This window comes from Rhinolophus sinicus, chromosome 5 (genome assembly GCF_057876585.1).
Source record: "Rhinolophus sinicus isolate RSI-liver-muscle chromosome 5, RSI-T2T, whole genome shotgun sequence".
NCBI lineage: Eukaryota > Metazoa > Chordata > Mammalia > Chiroptera > Rhinolophidae > Rhinolophus > Rhinolophus sinicus.
The window spans coordinates 2,013,094-2,028,611 of record NC_142505.1 but is presented as its reverse complement, the minus strand read 5'-3'; the positions used below and the strand labels follow the sequence as shown (position 1 = coordinate 2,028,611).

At 43.3% G+C, this 15,518-nt stretch overlaps 1 protein-coding gene across 3 annotated transcripts in view; it reads right to left on the bottom strand.

The window, feature by feature from the left end:
* CNTN6 (contactin 6) overlaps nucleotides 1–15,518 on the bottom strand; it is a 253,496-nt gene that overhangs the window by 86,342 nt on the left and 151,636 nt on the right. For 2 of the 3 annotated variants that reach the window (XM_019755809.3, XM_019755810.3), the window contains exons 5-6: nucleotides 10,804–10,899; nucleotides 537–740 (exon numbers count right to left, since the gene is read on the bottom strand). In XM_019755809.3, coding sequence (XP_019611368.3) covers nucleotides 537–740; nucleotides 10,804–10,899 — 300 coding nt within the window. The remainder of the gene's footprint in view (nucleotides 1–536; nucleotides 741–10,803; nucleotides 10,900–15,518) is intronic. The other variant, XM_019755811.3, reaches the window with a different exon arrangement.

The window sequence follows — 15,518 nt, the reverse complement described above, 5'->3', positions numbered from 1 at the left end:
ATGAATCGTGTTTCATTCCTCTTTGTGATGCTTCTAATTAAGGTTGGCTCGCTTTTCTTTCCTTGGATGTGATTTCCATTTTGCCAGCCAGGTAAGTAAAGGGTGAACAAAAAAGACAAATGTGGAAAAGAAAGAGGCATTAAAGAGAAGCTGCATCACGTGTTCATTGAAAATATATAATTCAATGAAGAAGTTTGGCAGCACCCACACGTGCACACACACACGCCTACTCCCCCAAATGTCATTTTGTTTGTTTTTGCTTTTTTACAAAATGACTCCTTAAGCAATCAAAAGAGGATCTATCCCAACGCCAGGGAAGGGATGGCATAGTATCCCCAGAATCATGTATACTGGACCACGTGGGGGAATTACAGAATTTTCTGTTATCGTTTTGATAACACCTGATTTCCATTGTATTTGTGACTCATAGGTGACGTGGCTCCACTGAACCAGAGGGAAGCAGGAAGCCCTACAGACCTCCCCAGGCCCCGAGAGCCACGGACATAGCACATCCCCAAGACAACTTGGTGTCTTACCATCAGGGCGCTGCACTAATGGCGTGGGTGGCCCTTGAACGCTTCTCTGGGCCTCCTTGTTGGTTACAAAGCAAGTGTAGTTGCCCACATCTGATGGTTCCACTTTGGCAATGTACAAGTTTCCTGTGTCCTGGGATACAAACCGCCTGTTGTCCTCCTGGACATACAAAGGGTTATCATTGAAGGTCCATGCATAAGATAAAGCTGGAAAACAGGGGAAAAAAGTATCATCCTTCCTAGATTCATCCTTGACTGAGAGTTCTGTGCCCCATGTATTCACAATTAGAATATGATTGTGTCCCTCTGTGTCCCGCTTAGGTGTGCTGTCCTCGTGTCATTGTAATACTCTCTTATATTCTAATAGATCCCAATTTGAATGATAAATTATGTGGCATCCTGCCCACGATGTCCAAAGGCAAATGTAGGAAGTGTGGCTGGTGGGGCAACAGATGCTGTTTGATTCTTAATGTAATGAAAACACTGGTCTAAGCTCTAGAGCTATAGCACCAGCTGATTTATAAAGTAATGAGCTCGCCATCATTAGAGATGGCCAAGCAGAAGATGGATGAGCATTGCTTCACATGTCACAAAGAAGATTTATTTTTGCAATGGATGGGAGGTTAAATCTGTGTTTCTGTGAATGGTACACTCCACCCTCTGCATTCCTTTGATCTCCCATTCCTTTGATGCTTTTAGATCAAGTATGCATGAATGCAATTCGCTTCTCGTTTTTGAAAATATGCTTTGACGTTCTTGTCCCATTCCTGGATATTGAACCTTTGTTTTTTTTTGCAAGTGCCTCCTGGGACCTCATCACTTCATGCTGTCTCTTGCTTCTAAGGTTCTTTACTGATGTCTTTTGCTGACTCACTTCTAAGCTTGCTGTTCTGGCTCCACCAAAGAGGTGCTCACAGGGTTTTGTTTGAAACCAGGGTGCCATGTAGATAGGAAATTTTTCTTCTCTATAAAGAGAAGGGAAAATATAGTTCACAGCCCCTATTCTCAGTGACTCCTCATCTTTTTGAACTTTTGTGGAACAAAGACCATTTTGAGCAAACTTCCTGGGCCATGTCTCAGCTTAGGACTCTTCACTGAACATGTGTTTGGGGAGAGGAATGGATGTTGGCTCTCCAAAAGCCGAGGTAACCCCTTCCACTTAACAGAAATGATAGGTTTCCACCTGTGCCCCCCAAATCTTTGTTTTCTTTACACTGTAATCCTGGGGTCTGAGAATGTAATTTCCATCCCTCCCTTGGTGAATTCAGTTCTACCTTACCTGCTAAAACTTTTCAATCTATTCCTATATGTGGCAGATGCTTCTTCAATAAGGGAACGTCTATTAGGTGGGTGCAAAAGTAATTGTGGTTTAAAAGGTCAAAAAAGTTGTAAAAACCACCAATTACTTTTGCACCAACCAAATAGAAGCTGCTAGAAGAATGTGGTCTGAAAATAGGAAAGATTCCATACAGAAATAAAATAAAATTAAGAAGCTCTTTCATTTCAGATCTGCTACACCATCCCAGTGATTTGCTTTGTGAGGCCACCTGGCCATGGCTAACACGCCTGTAAGACATGACAGGTACTGGAGGTCGGAGCAGAAAGGTAATCCCCCGATTCAGGCTGTCGACGTGCAGAAGGGGTAGGACTTGATGCCAAGCCCTTGGCTGTTCCCCTCACACTGCCTTTCTTCTCTTCTGGGTCTTCTTCTTCTAGGTCGATGCTCGTCAGCTGCCCTTCGTCGCCCTTGGACTTCCTTGCAAACCCCCAGCTCCCTGCACATCCAAGCCATTCCTTCCCCATCAACACTGCCTGCCCTGAGGACAATTTCCTCAGACTCTTACAGAATCAAGTCATTTGAAACTACTCCAACCTGTTTATATTAGCAGAGAGTAGAACACATTTGTGCAACCTCGAAGATGTACTTCTTCTCTCCAAGACGGCCTCTCTGGAGCAGAGATTTTAAAACCTGGGTGCACGTCAGCATGACCAGGAGGACTTGGTAAAGCAGAAACTTCCGGCTCCACCCTCAGAGTCTCCTCAGTGGTTCTGGGAGGAGCCAGAGAATCTGCGTTGCTCACAGGTTCCCAGGTGACTCATATTCGGGGGGAGGGGGGGGCGCGGGGGGGGGGCTCAGATCCCCACCGAAAACTGCTGATATCAACGGTAAAACTCAGTCTCCTCTGCATGATCACACCTGGAAGGGAAGTGCCCGGATTTTCACAGAATGGAGGCCGCCCCTTGGACGTTTGCTTTTGGGTAGCGTTGGAGCCTGTTCAGAGTCATGGGAGGCCTGGGGTGGAAGGGGCCTGAGAGATCGTCTAGCCCACCTCCTCATTTCCAGGTGAACAGGCAGAGGGGAAGGTGGCAGGAGCTGTTGTACTGGAACCCAGGTGCCCTCTGGGCTCCGCTGTGAATAATGGGCGGAGACGCTGGTCCACCTGCCGGCTGGTCCTGTCACGGGGCTTCCTTCTTGCCATGGCTGCCTCTCCCTCTCATCCAAACAGCCAGCCTGCAGTGGGGCCTTTATCTATTTTGCTTCATCGTCAACCACTGTGTGCTTAATTTGTATATTTTTTAATGGGGAAAGAAAAAAACACCCTGCAAATTGGAAGTTTAAAATCCTTCCCATTTGGCTTTTCTTAATTAAATGTATTATTCATGAGCCGCATAAGTGGAAACCATTGAATTTTTAAATATTTCCCCACCATCTATGACATTTATCTGTTATTAATAATTGTGATGCATTTCCCGGTGATGACTCAGCAGTGTCATTAGAGCAGAACGGTAATTGGTCCTTCCTGAAGCACTGCCCGCAGTTCCCGAAACACCACCCCCCAAGATTTTATTATTATTCGAAATGGCAGATCTGCAGTAAGAGGGCGATCTGCTGCTCTCTCAAGCATGCAACAAATCCTATTTCCCCAGAGCACGATTATGTTTTGACATCTTTTACAGCCTTACATCTCGTACTGCAATATTTAAAATACAAATACAAAAGATATGTGCAATTATACCCATTATATGGGATGTAATTTTTATTGCAGGGGGGCATTTCCTGTGAAAGAGACCAATAATGGTAAGCACTGACACGGAGAACTTGCATTAGCTCTCAAGAACGGATAGCAAAGTTGGTAGCATGGTTTTTGTGGTAGGAAATAAATGAGTAGAATAAAGAATTTGAAGCATAGTGCTCAGATTTAGGAGATAAATCCCCCCTTTGGAATGTTCCAGAATGAACGCACTTTACTGCAAGCCTTGTGCAGTGCTCCAGGGTTAACTGTGACTGGCTCTTTGGTGGTAAATCATGCTTCTGCTAGCGCAGTGGCAAAGACCTAACCCAAGAAAAATAATTCCTCTTCTGGGTTGGCGTCGTCAACATCAGCGCTAAGCTGGTTTATGATGCAACTCAGAAAACAGCCGGCACCTCCACCACCTTCACCACCACGCCAACCTGGGTTCCATTTGTTCCACAACTATTGCTGGACCGCTTGGGTTTTGTTCGATCCCTTCTGGCTTACACAGCCTCTGGCTGGAATGGTGGAGATGGCTGCCTTTGTGGCCTCTAAGGAACCACAGAGTAAAGATGTCTGCGCCCCTGCTCTCGCCAGGTTCCAAGGACTCTCGGACGCACTGTACCCTGGCCAAACCACCTGACAAGAGAGAAGACACAGCCAGCTTCGGAGAGAAGTGCTAGAAACCTCTGATTCTAAGGAAGAAAGGGCGAGGCCTGGAAGGCAAACACACAAGCACGGACGTTCCCTTTTCCCTGCTCAGGTCCCATCATAGTGAGTGAGCACAACACAGTGAAGGTGAGACATGGCCTAGCCAGTGCTGCTGACCCAGGGAGACCTGCCTGCCAGCAGATACCGGACGGCATTCTTCACGTTTTCAGTTGGGAGACGGAGGGCTTATGGCATCGCGTGGGAAGGGACCCGAGATGCAGCTAACCATCCTAACAGTGTATGGGACAGTCCCCACAACAAAGAGTCACCTTCGCTAAACTGTCAGTTGTGCTGACGTGGAGAAACCCTGGGCTTCAAGAATGGTAACAGGAGAGAACATGAGAGCTGGTTAATGTGCTGGAGAGTTAGGAAAACATTCTTGCTGGGAGTCAATGAGATTCCAACACTGGAGACAGAGGGTGCAGAGCTTGGGACCCAGAGAAAGTGGCTCAGGGACTGTTGTCAGCTACATGCAGTGGGAGAGCCATCGTCTTTCCAGGTCTAACAGTAGACATGAGTTTTAGCAAATTAATCTCTCTCTCTCTGGGTGGTGGTTACATGTTCTCCAATAGAGGTAAGAACACTCATTATTTATTTCCTTGTATACTTCATTTAGCAATTAAGTGTCTGCTGTGGACCAGACGATGCCAGACAAAATTAGGCAGCAGAACAAACAAATGAAGCAGTGTTTAGACAGGATCACCTTGAACTGCAGACATATGATCTCGGTCAACTTAACACTAACCTCTTTGACCGAGTTACGAATTGATACAAAGGAGACATTTTCCTGGAAAGTGCTGCATGAGCTGAGGCACAGCAAACACTGAGTTGAGCATCCAGGCTGTAGAGGGCAAGCACAGGGCATTAAATTCTACCTTTAGGGGCGACTTCCAGACTCAGTTCGCCAAAGCAGACCTTTCTCCCTAGACATGGACATGCAGCTGCCTACTCAAATCTCACAGACATCGGAAAGTTAACATGTCTCATAAAAAAGCTCCTGACTTCCCCCAGCACGAAACCCACAGCCTCTTTACTGGGTTCACCCCAGTGAATGGCTGAGCCCGAAAACCCTGGAGTTACTCCTGTCTTTCTCTTGCAATCTATTTCCATCTTTCAGAAAATGAATTCAGCTCTTCGTCTGATATGTATACTGAAGACGGCTACTTATCCACCTGTCCACTGCTGTCATCCCAGTTCAGCCAGGTTTATCTCTCACCCGAACGCTGGCGCCACCTGGTAACTACGGATATTCTTGCTGCTTTAGGGTCTGTCCTCCAGAATAAACTTTACAACTGAAAGTCAGACAAAGCACATCACTCCTATGTTCAACTCCTTACAATGTGTTCTAATCTCACTCGCAGAAAAATCCAAAGGCTCTAAAATATCTTGAAAGTGGTGCTTACATCCTGACCTTCTCCTCCTTGCTCTTTTTCATCCACACCGGCCTCACTGCTGTTCTGCCCACATGCCAGACACAGTTCCAACCACAGGACCTTTGCACATGCTGTTCCCTCTGCCTGGACTGCACTGACTCACTGTCACTCTCTCACTCCTGCAGTTCTCTTTTCCAGTGCCAATGAGGCCTTCTTGGTCCTCTGAGTATGCAATGGCAATGTCCACCACTCCCTATCCCCTTTTCTCCCTAGCTTTCATCACCATCTGTCACACTTCTGCTTTTAAAATTATAGTTGTTTATTATAAGACTCATGGAGCTAAGGACTCTGTTGCTTTGTTTGCCACTATATTCTTAAAAGTCGGTAAAATGAGTGGCATGTAGTAAGAACACAAACCTATTTGTTGAGTGCATATATAGTACAAGTTCAGTGAGAATGGTCATCATCACAATTATCATTATTACACCCACAGGCTACTGTTGGGCCTATCTGCCTTTCACACGTTCAACAGCCCCTGGGGGACACTGTCACTGCGACCACTAAGACAGCACCACTGTCATTTACTCAAGAAGCAGCAAAACAACAACAACCTGACTGGCAGGAAGGGAATATGAAAATTTAGCACTTTTTCTCAACATAGTTTCCCTCAGTATTTTACGACACAATTTTGCGCCTGTCCTGGGAGAGGAGGGAGGAGAAAGGAAACTGGAGTCTCACTGGGAATGAAGCGTTTCAGTCAGAGGTGCACTGTCGCCATCTCTACTTTCTTCCCACAGAACTTTTCGTAAAACTTCCATTTCTCTGAAATATTTGGAGTGGTGTTTTTTTGGGAAGACAAACACGAGGTGTGAGCCGGGATCTGCTGGCACCAATCCGGTCACGTTCACGGAGCTTGTCTCTGGGGAGGAAACTGGATGAAGGATACACTTCTGTGCTCAGAGTATAGGGAACGGTTCCTGTTTTTGCCTCCAAATAGCACATTTCTAGGAGATAAAGCAAAATGTGCCAGTTTTGCATGCTGGTATTATTGCCAAGTTTCCCTTTCTTTTTCACTGTGCCTACCTTTCCCCTAGAATAACCTGTATCTATAAATCGTCCCTGCCCAGAAAAATGGCACATCTGCATTTGTGGTTCCCTTAAAAAGGGTAGGAAGCGGCCACGTGCGGGCCTAGCCTCCTTCAGTCTGTACAGAAGAAAGACCATCCTGTTTGGTTGCTTTATGTGGATTACGCTTTCATTGATTTGTGACCAATCATTTACATGGGAAATCCACCAACACATTTTTTTCTTTGATTCTGGTCTTGGAGCCATTCTTTGCTGGGTAAATTTAGAGGATTCAGCCAAGTTGAGCATTTTTCTTACTCTCCTATAGGTTGTTTTTGTTTTTTTGGTGTTTTTTTTTTTTTTTTAAATAAAACCCACTGGAATGTATTTGGTAGGTCTATCTCATTAGGAAATATTTTGCAAGGTTTTTTTGTGTGTGTGTGAATATGTTAGAGAGAAAGCATAAAGAACTCAGATATTCTGATATCAAGTTTAACAGGATTTCTTTCTTGTTGCTGAGACTCACTGTTGCTGATTAGGTGCATAGAGAAAGGCAACAGAACCAAACTGTCCAAAAACTGATGTAAACATTTCAGTCTCGACGTCCCTCTATCACTGTGACGTTGACACTACTCTTCTTTATGAGAAGCTGTATTAATACTTTCAGTGAGTCTCTGATTTTCACATAGCGGATTCAAAAGCCATTGGGCATGCCCAACATTTGCTCCATCCCGCCCTACTAATGCCATCTGCCCCAATTAATATACTTCTAGGGCATGTCTGGGACTGCCAAATATGCGAGCAAATATGGAGCCTTTAGCGAGATGGAATAGAAGAAGTAAAATTTTGGAAAGCATACTGTGTGGTTGACAGAATTCTAAAATGGCATCCATCATCCCCTACCCTCCATCTCAGTCTGGTGGGAGTTATGAATATGGTGAGACATCACCCCCATGATTAGAAGGCACAGCTGACTTGAAGAAAGTGGCTTTATCTTCGATGGAGCTGACTGAGTCAGGGGAGCCCTCACAGGATGGCGAGAGAGCCGTGAAGCGTTCGAGGGGACTGATGTGAAGGAGTGTCTATTGCTGGCTTTGAGATGGAAGGGCACATGTGGCAAGACGTGTGGGCAGCTCTAGACACTGAGAGTGGCTCCCCACAGCTGGCCAGCAGGAAAGGGGTACCTTTGTCCTACAACTACGAGGGACTGGACTCTTCCTCGGAGTTTCCAGAACAGAACGCCATCTAGTCGTGGTCTTGATCGTATTCTATGTTAAGCACCTGAGCACAGAGCCCGGCTACACCACTCTTTGGCTTCTGACCTATAGACCTATGTTCTACTAAATGGGCACTGCTTGTAGTTTTAGGTAGTTTGTTACACAGTAATGGAAAACTCCGTCCGTCCGTCCGTCCGTCCATCCGTCCATCCATCCATCCATCCATCCATCTGTCCTAAACCTACCTACTTGCTAAACCAAGGACAAATCCCAGACATAGACTAAAAATGTCTTTGTCTGTCTCTGGAGCTGGCTCACTGTAAACCAGCCACCCACTAATCTGATTTAAAGGTTGTCCAACCACTGTTTCTCTTCTTCCTTGAAGTCTTTCCTGGCACAATGCACCTTCATAAAAAGGTGACACAGGAAAAGGAAGAACAAGGAACTGTTTTAAATGAGCCCCTTAAAGGCTCTTAGCGAACCTGGAGATGTAAGAGCGTTGAAACTGACAAGCAACCTGAGGTTTAAGCCCGAACTGCAGAGTCTTCTCTCCACAGATATTCTTGGAAGTCAGAAAGTCCTGCGTTAGAATCTTGGCTTTATTTACTAACTGAAAACCGACTTACTTAGTTTACTTAGTTTACCTGAGTCTCAGTTTCCTCATTTTAAAATTTTTATTCTTAATTATTGGGATAGAGGGAATGGCAAAAAAATGCATGCTCATGGTAGCGATTCAATAATTGGTAGCTATTATTATTATTATGAATACTTTCTCCTTCTAACTACTTGATGAGCATTTGTAGAATGGATCAAAAGGTATCTGCCAATATTCAGTTTTGATCTGGGAGAGCTGTGAAGAACAAAGAACATCTTCTGGCACTCCTGCCTTAAAGACGAGGAAACCCAGGGCACACCCTCGAGCTCCTAGCATGAAGCTTCTTGTAAATCTGCTGGTGAAGTCTATATCGACAAGTACACTTGGAATCCAGCTGCAACTTAACAGACAACACGCTAGAATTTGGTATCAGGAAAGCCGGTATAACGTGCATGTCACAGGGATTAGCTATTCCATTTCAACGGTCTTCATTTAAGGCCACGTGTGCCTCTCAGTGACTTGATCTCATGGCATTAAGCTGAGAGGCTCATTATAAAGAGGTCCTTTCCTGCTTGGAAAGACCAGCATATTCTTTAGCGTAGTCAGGGAAAGCTTCTCCCATGTGGCTGCCTTTTTAAAATATGACACTCATTTACAAATATGTTACATTTTTGTTTGCCCTATTTAGAATAAATAAAGTTGAAAACAGTCCTCAGTTCTGTCAAGACTCTGACCAATGTCGGGACATGAAATGACGCAAACTGACTGCACAAACAGACGTGATTTTGCATGCCTTGTCACCTTAGATTATGGTGCTGGAAAATAATTTTCCTGTAGGTAGACAATAAATACCAGCAAATTGTTGCATGCTCTGGAATAACATAATTTTACCTCAGATAGCCTTGAACGTATGGGAAGTGTCCCCTAATACTTCAGGTGACCATAATGCCAACCTACTCTGTATTAACATGGAATAAAAACATTGTTCGCTTCTAATCAGCTTCTTTTTCTTTTTGTATTGGCATTTTATGACATTGTGTAAAAATAAAAATGACGGGAAAGATATTTTCAAGTTTGTAAAGGATCATAAGTAAGGTCTCCTTTAATGTTATGGGGGAAAGATGCTTTCATTTTTAAGTATTTGTCCCATTTCCAAAGCCTCCCATTCCGGAGGAGTGCAAGTCGGCTATAACAGACGCAGGGGTGGTTCGGAAGCTCCGGACCTGGGAGCCAGACAGCCTGGATGGGAAGCTTGGCCCGGCTGCCCACCAGCTGCGTGACCTCGGACTCGTTCCTGAACTTCTCTCTACCTTAGTGTCCTCATGGGTAAAACAAGAATCCTTCTAGTCTCTCTCTCTGAAGTTGTGAGGATTTAAAGAGTTAATCCATATAAGGTGTTTAGATTTATGCTGTGCAAGCACTTGCTATGATGAGTAAACTCAGTGTCATACAGTCATGTGACATGGGATTGTACCACATGAAATGACCCTCTGGATATTTTCACACTGCCTCCTCCTCGTTCACTGTTGGCTGAGAATCTACCAAATTGAGCAAAGCATGTGGAGTTTGACAAAATGCAGCCCCGAAGGAGAGAGAATCAGTGGGAGGGTTGGGTCCCTGGAAACCAGCTAATTCCCTCGCCAATCCAGATTCTTCCAAAGTAGAGATTGGCATTTATTGCTTGATTTTCGCCTTTGATGGAGATATTCTGATTCAGTGCCATCCAACATTTGCTTCCAATCAGTGCGGCCCCTCTCCTCTTCCAATAGTTAATGCGGTGTTCCAAAACAATGGCTGGAATTGGCATCCCCACAGAGCCCAGTAAGAAAAATGAAATAGCAATCATCGCTTCCATTTTTGAATAAAGCACTAGCCATTACACCAAGCTGTTTACATTCATTAGCTCATGTAACATTTACAACAGCCTTACTACACTATAGATGTCAGTTAGCTTGTCTGTTCTACAGGTGAGAAAACTGAGCCTAAAGAAGTTAAATCAATTGTCCCTGTCACGCAGGGTGACCGGTGCTAGATTATACAGCAGGGAAGCCCCAGTGCTCACACAGGGTGCCACGTCACATCTCCTTAAAGACATGTTTGTTGAATGGCTGCTTGAATACATTTTTTTAAAGAAAAGATTTGGATTAGAACTGTTTAGATGTAGTAGGACTAACGTGAAAAGCTTTCAAGGTCCTTTGATTTGATGAAGGGCTGCCATTGTCTCCAAGACCTGCTGGGTCTTGTTTACTCCCTAGGGACCACAACAATTTTGTAACCCAAATCATTCCCCCGTACCTCCAAAGTGGGGCGGGGGGCCACAGAGGAGCACCACACCTTGACCTTCTCGGACAGACACTGTGCTTCTTGTTCTGGTTTCAAAGTCTTCAATATCTGGGAAAAGAAAGAAAATCAGCTTTAGAATTAGTTACGTTGGAGGGGAAAAAAAATTTAAGAAGAATCTTAAATTATTTTTATTATTAACTGTAATGAACACTAATACTTTACTGACCAGAAGATTTAGTTGACGATCAATTTATCTCCACTATTATCTTTCAAACTCTCATTTGTCTTTCCTTTTTTCTTTTTAATACAATTAAACAGAGTATGTAATAAAACATTTATTAACATAACTCACTATCTGTTTACTTTTATTCTCCCAGGCAGCCTGTAGCCCAAGAGGAGATCTTTTAAACCCAGCACACACTAACTTTCCTTGCCCATGGAAAGTGTGATTTAGAAAAAGTATGTAGCACGTTGGCTGAAAGGTTTCGACGGTCTTAGATTAATAGCTGCCATTTTGAGGTGTGAGAATTTAGCATGGAATGGTGTGAGGCAAGTTGTATGGGACAGAACCAATGAGAAGGAAGGTATATTTCCTATTTGCTCTTGATTTACTCCTTCACAAAGCAGTTTCATGGTCTTATTTGGAGTGTTGTAGTTTCCAACATCAAATACTTATAGAAATTTTGTGTTGGAAGAGAGCTTAGTAGCTATCCTGTTGACCCATCCATCTGAGGTATAAACCTTTCAACATCCCTAGGAAATGGTCACTGATCCTCCAGAAATGGCTAAATTCTCCACACCTTAGTTTCTTCACTTTTAAAATCCCTTTATTCTTTCATTCAGTCATTTAACAAATTTGTACTGAACCCCAAATAAAACGGGAAGGATAGCAAGAGCAGGTGATATATTAGTAAATAAAGCAGGCACCCACCTTGCTGTTATTGTGTTCACTATCTAATAGGAAAAGCAGAAGACCGTTAACAAACAAACAAATACACCATTTACACAGTGTGGTAAGTGTTACGGGGTGCAGACTGCTAGCTGTTTACCAAAACCTATTCTCTCTTCCTCCATAGTAATAGATTTGTAGATAACATATGCTTTCCTAGCCAGAGGATACATTTCCGAGACATCTTTGTAGCTAAATGTGATCAGCATATTTGATGAGTAAATCTCCCCCTATTGTGTTTGGGAGGAAATCTCCACAAATTTTGATGTTTTCTACCCAACAATCCATCCCCATCACCCTGTAAATTGCCAAGACATGAAAGCTTAGTGAAGACAAAAGGCCTCCCACCCGAGCCTGGGTACATGAGTGACTGCATGGAGCAGAAACACAGCTGATCTGGAACTCTGACTTTAGACCATTGTAGTCGAGATAAGCAGACATGTGTCTTGTTTGAGGCACTTATTTTGGGATCTCTGTAACAGCAGTTTGACTTTTTACCCTAACTAAGCCTGTGACGGAAAAGAAGAGAATGCAGATCCACGATGAGAAAAGACAGCCGTGCTGGTGATGTGGGACAGGGAATGTGATTCTAGGCAGAAAGGAAAGCAGGACTGAAAACCAGATGTCAAAAACGGCAGGGTGGTTTCGTGCTATGGAAAGGAAGCCAGTGTCAAGGACACACAGTGAGCAAGAGTCAACGAGACCACAGTAATAACCAGCACCTTTGGGCCATTACATTACATTTGGATTATATTAGAAGTACAGAGGAACAACCGGAAACAACCTAACAAGAAACAGGGCAAAGGCTGAATAACATCTGAAACACCCATAGAATGGAATACCATCAGTGATTGAAAAGAATGTACTAAATCTAAAGATTGACTTGATTGCCTTGAAAGTTCTTGGAAACTGAGTCATATAGTAAAGTTAAAAAAATCCATAGACTGCTATGATGTTATCATATTATGGAAGAAAAAAATAGTGAAAACCTAAATATGAGCATGTCTTTCAATTGGTATAGAGGAAATTATAGAATAATTTTGTTTTTCACCTCGGTTATCTCAGTAGGGTGAACGGCAGACATGAAAGTGGAGATTATTGAATCTTTACTTACACCTCTCTTCATCTTTTAAAATGTTACAAAGATTATCAGTTATACATGCTTTTAGTTTTGCTTATTTTTAATAACTTTATTGTGATGTAATTGAAATAAATTATTGGTGTTCTTTAGAGGAATTAAAGAGTTCTATTTTGCATATCCTAAATGTGTATTATCCACGAACTACCTAAGTGACAATATCATGTAGGCTATGAAATATATGAGCCCTGAACTCAGAGGAATGGCAAGGTCCATATTTTTAAAAACGGAATTTACCAGCATATAGAGAGTATTTAAAGCCAGGGGAATGGATGTAATCCCCATGGGATGACTCTCACATTTTTGATGTGAGCAATTCGGTGGATAGTCATTTAGTATAAAACACTGAAAATGTCCAATATTTAGAAGTAGAACAGACAGTAGAGGACTACAGAGACAGGGAAGGAGGGACGAAGGGTGGCAGGCGAGAAGGAGAAATGGAGGAAGGAAGGAGAAAAGGGAAGAAAGGAATGAGTGTAGAAAGCAGCGTTAGGATGTGGGCAGAAACATGTTGGCTTAGACAACAGGAAGGTCACATGTGATCTTGACAAGAGACGTTTCAGTGGAGTTACGAGGACCAAGCCAAAGAGAATTGAGGAGTAAATGGTAGATCGTAGACAAGGACATGGAAAGTGTACGCGTTAGAGTTGGCTATGAGTGGAGGGGAGATTTAGGGAGAATAAAAGGGGTTTGGAGGGTGAGGGTGCGCCACTGATGTAAGTGGTCAAATAAAGAAAGAGACTGATGATTCAGGATACGAACTAGGTGAAGTGCTTGAAAAGCCAGAACGGTGGTAATGAGAGCTCCTGTGGCAGAACTGACCTTTGGAAGGAAGCAGGAATCCAGACAGAAGATACACGTGCTGATACAAGATTGACTGCAGAGGTGTGTTTTCATTAGATAACAAGGTTTTGGGAGGTTGTTTCAAATTTCTCAATGAAACTGACAGCTCATTGGGGGAGGCAGAAGATGCGAGAAATACACCTACTGAGGGCTGTTATGGGAATTAACGACACCATGAAGCTACAGTACCTAGAAGGCAGCCTGGGGGAGACTGAGTGTCTGATCTGTGCCCACCCCGTCAGTTATGCCGCTGCATGTGGTGAGGGCACACCACTGTGTTTCCCTCTGACTCATACGAAGTTCAGGTACACTAATGCTCAGATACACGTCGAATAGCACGTTTTAGTTCCAATGCAATGTTTTGTAGGTAAGTAATTCAGTTTGAAGCATCCATACTGTTTCTTTCCTAATATTAGTTCCCAAATAAGTATTCTTTCTGTACGCTTTGCTTCCTATCAACAAAAAGGAAAAGACTTCAGTGAAATAAATGCACTGCATGTGACGGGTAATCTAACAACTCTTATATATTCTCTACTTTTAATAATAAAACTACTTGGCCAAGATGGATTCCATTGATCCCCAACTACACTCACTTCACCCCCACACCCCGCACCTTCTCTTGCTCAGGAGGCATTTGCCTTAGACTAACTTAGGACCTGACAGGCCTCGTGTGTCTCTCGTAGAGGATTTTTAATCAAACACTTTGGCCATGGGCAAACTAAACCAGCCTACATATGCAGCACTGCTGATGTGACCTGTCGCCTGGACTCGGGGGTCCTTTATGACTTGGGTTTATGTCATTTGAAACGTGATTCAGTAAGAATCAGGCTAACAAACTGGACTTAAAACCAAACGACAATATATTGAACTCCTTGTTTCTATTTCTAGTAGTAATAACAGGTGAGAATTTTGAGGGTTTTTATTTTTCTTTCTTACTATTATTATTGAAAGTTCCTCTAAATTGTCATTACTTTTTAATGGTCACAAAACCAAAACCTGTTACAAAGGAATAATAAGAAATTGAATGCTTCTGTGAAATTCAGAAGCTTGTTTTGAATTCCCTCAATGTCACTGTCAGTGTTGCCCACGTGCAGTAGCGTCAGTCATGTTTCCAGTGTTAATCAGAAGCCATTGTAACGCACTGTTGATAACACCACTGATGCCTTAATGGATTCTGTGTTCACTTCCATTTAAACAGCATCCACTTGTCACAGAATTCCTTCATGCCTTTTATGATGACAATGGGGTTTCTGTTAGCTGGCACGAAAGGAAATCAACTTGTCTCAAAAGTCACACAAGCCCTGTGAGCTATCAAAACAGTCATTCCAAAATGGTGCTAGTTCACAGATTTTAATTAATAATTCGGATTTTAAAACTGTTTAAAGGCACACAGAACACAGACAAGACAGAATTTTGCCTTATTTAAACTAGGTGCCATCTCAGGTGACTATGCTTTGGATAAGATCTATTTTAAGTATCCAACCTGTATTTCAAGTTCTTTTCTGCTGGCTAGAAACACGATATCATTCAGATTATTCTGAGGCCAGGGTCACTGAGTTAGATAACTAAACGAGTATCCGATAAAATTTTCTTTGCTCTGTAAGACCTTCAAAGACTGTAGATTTATTCTTCTGTGGGGAGAGGCCAGAGACAACCACCAGTTTCTATTTTTGTCCTCTGCACTTTTGCTTAAGAGAAAACAGCGTAGTGTGAGATTGCTCCCTGAGATGGTCTCAAATCCTGTCATATTTGGACAAGTTCCCGCAAACCACACAGGTGACCTGCCCAGGCTGTCCT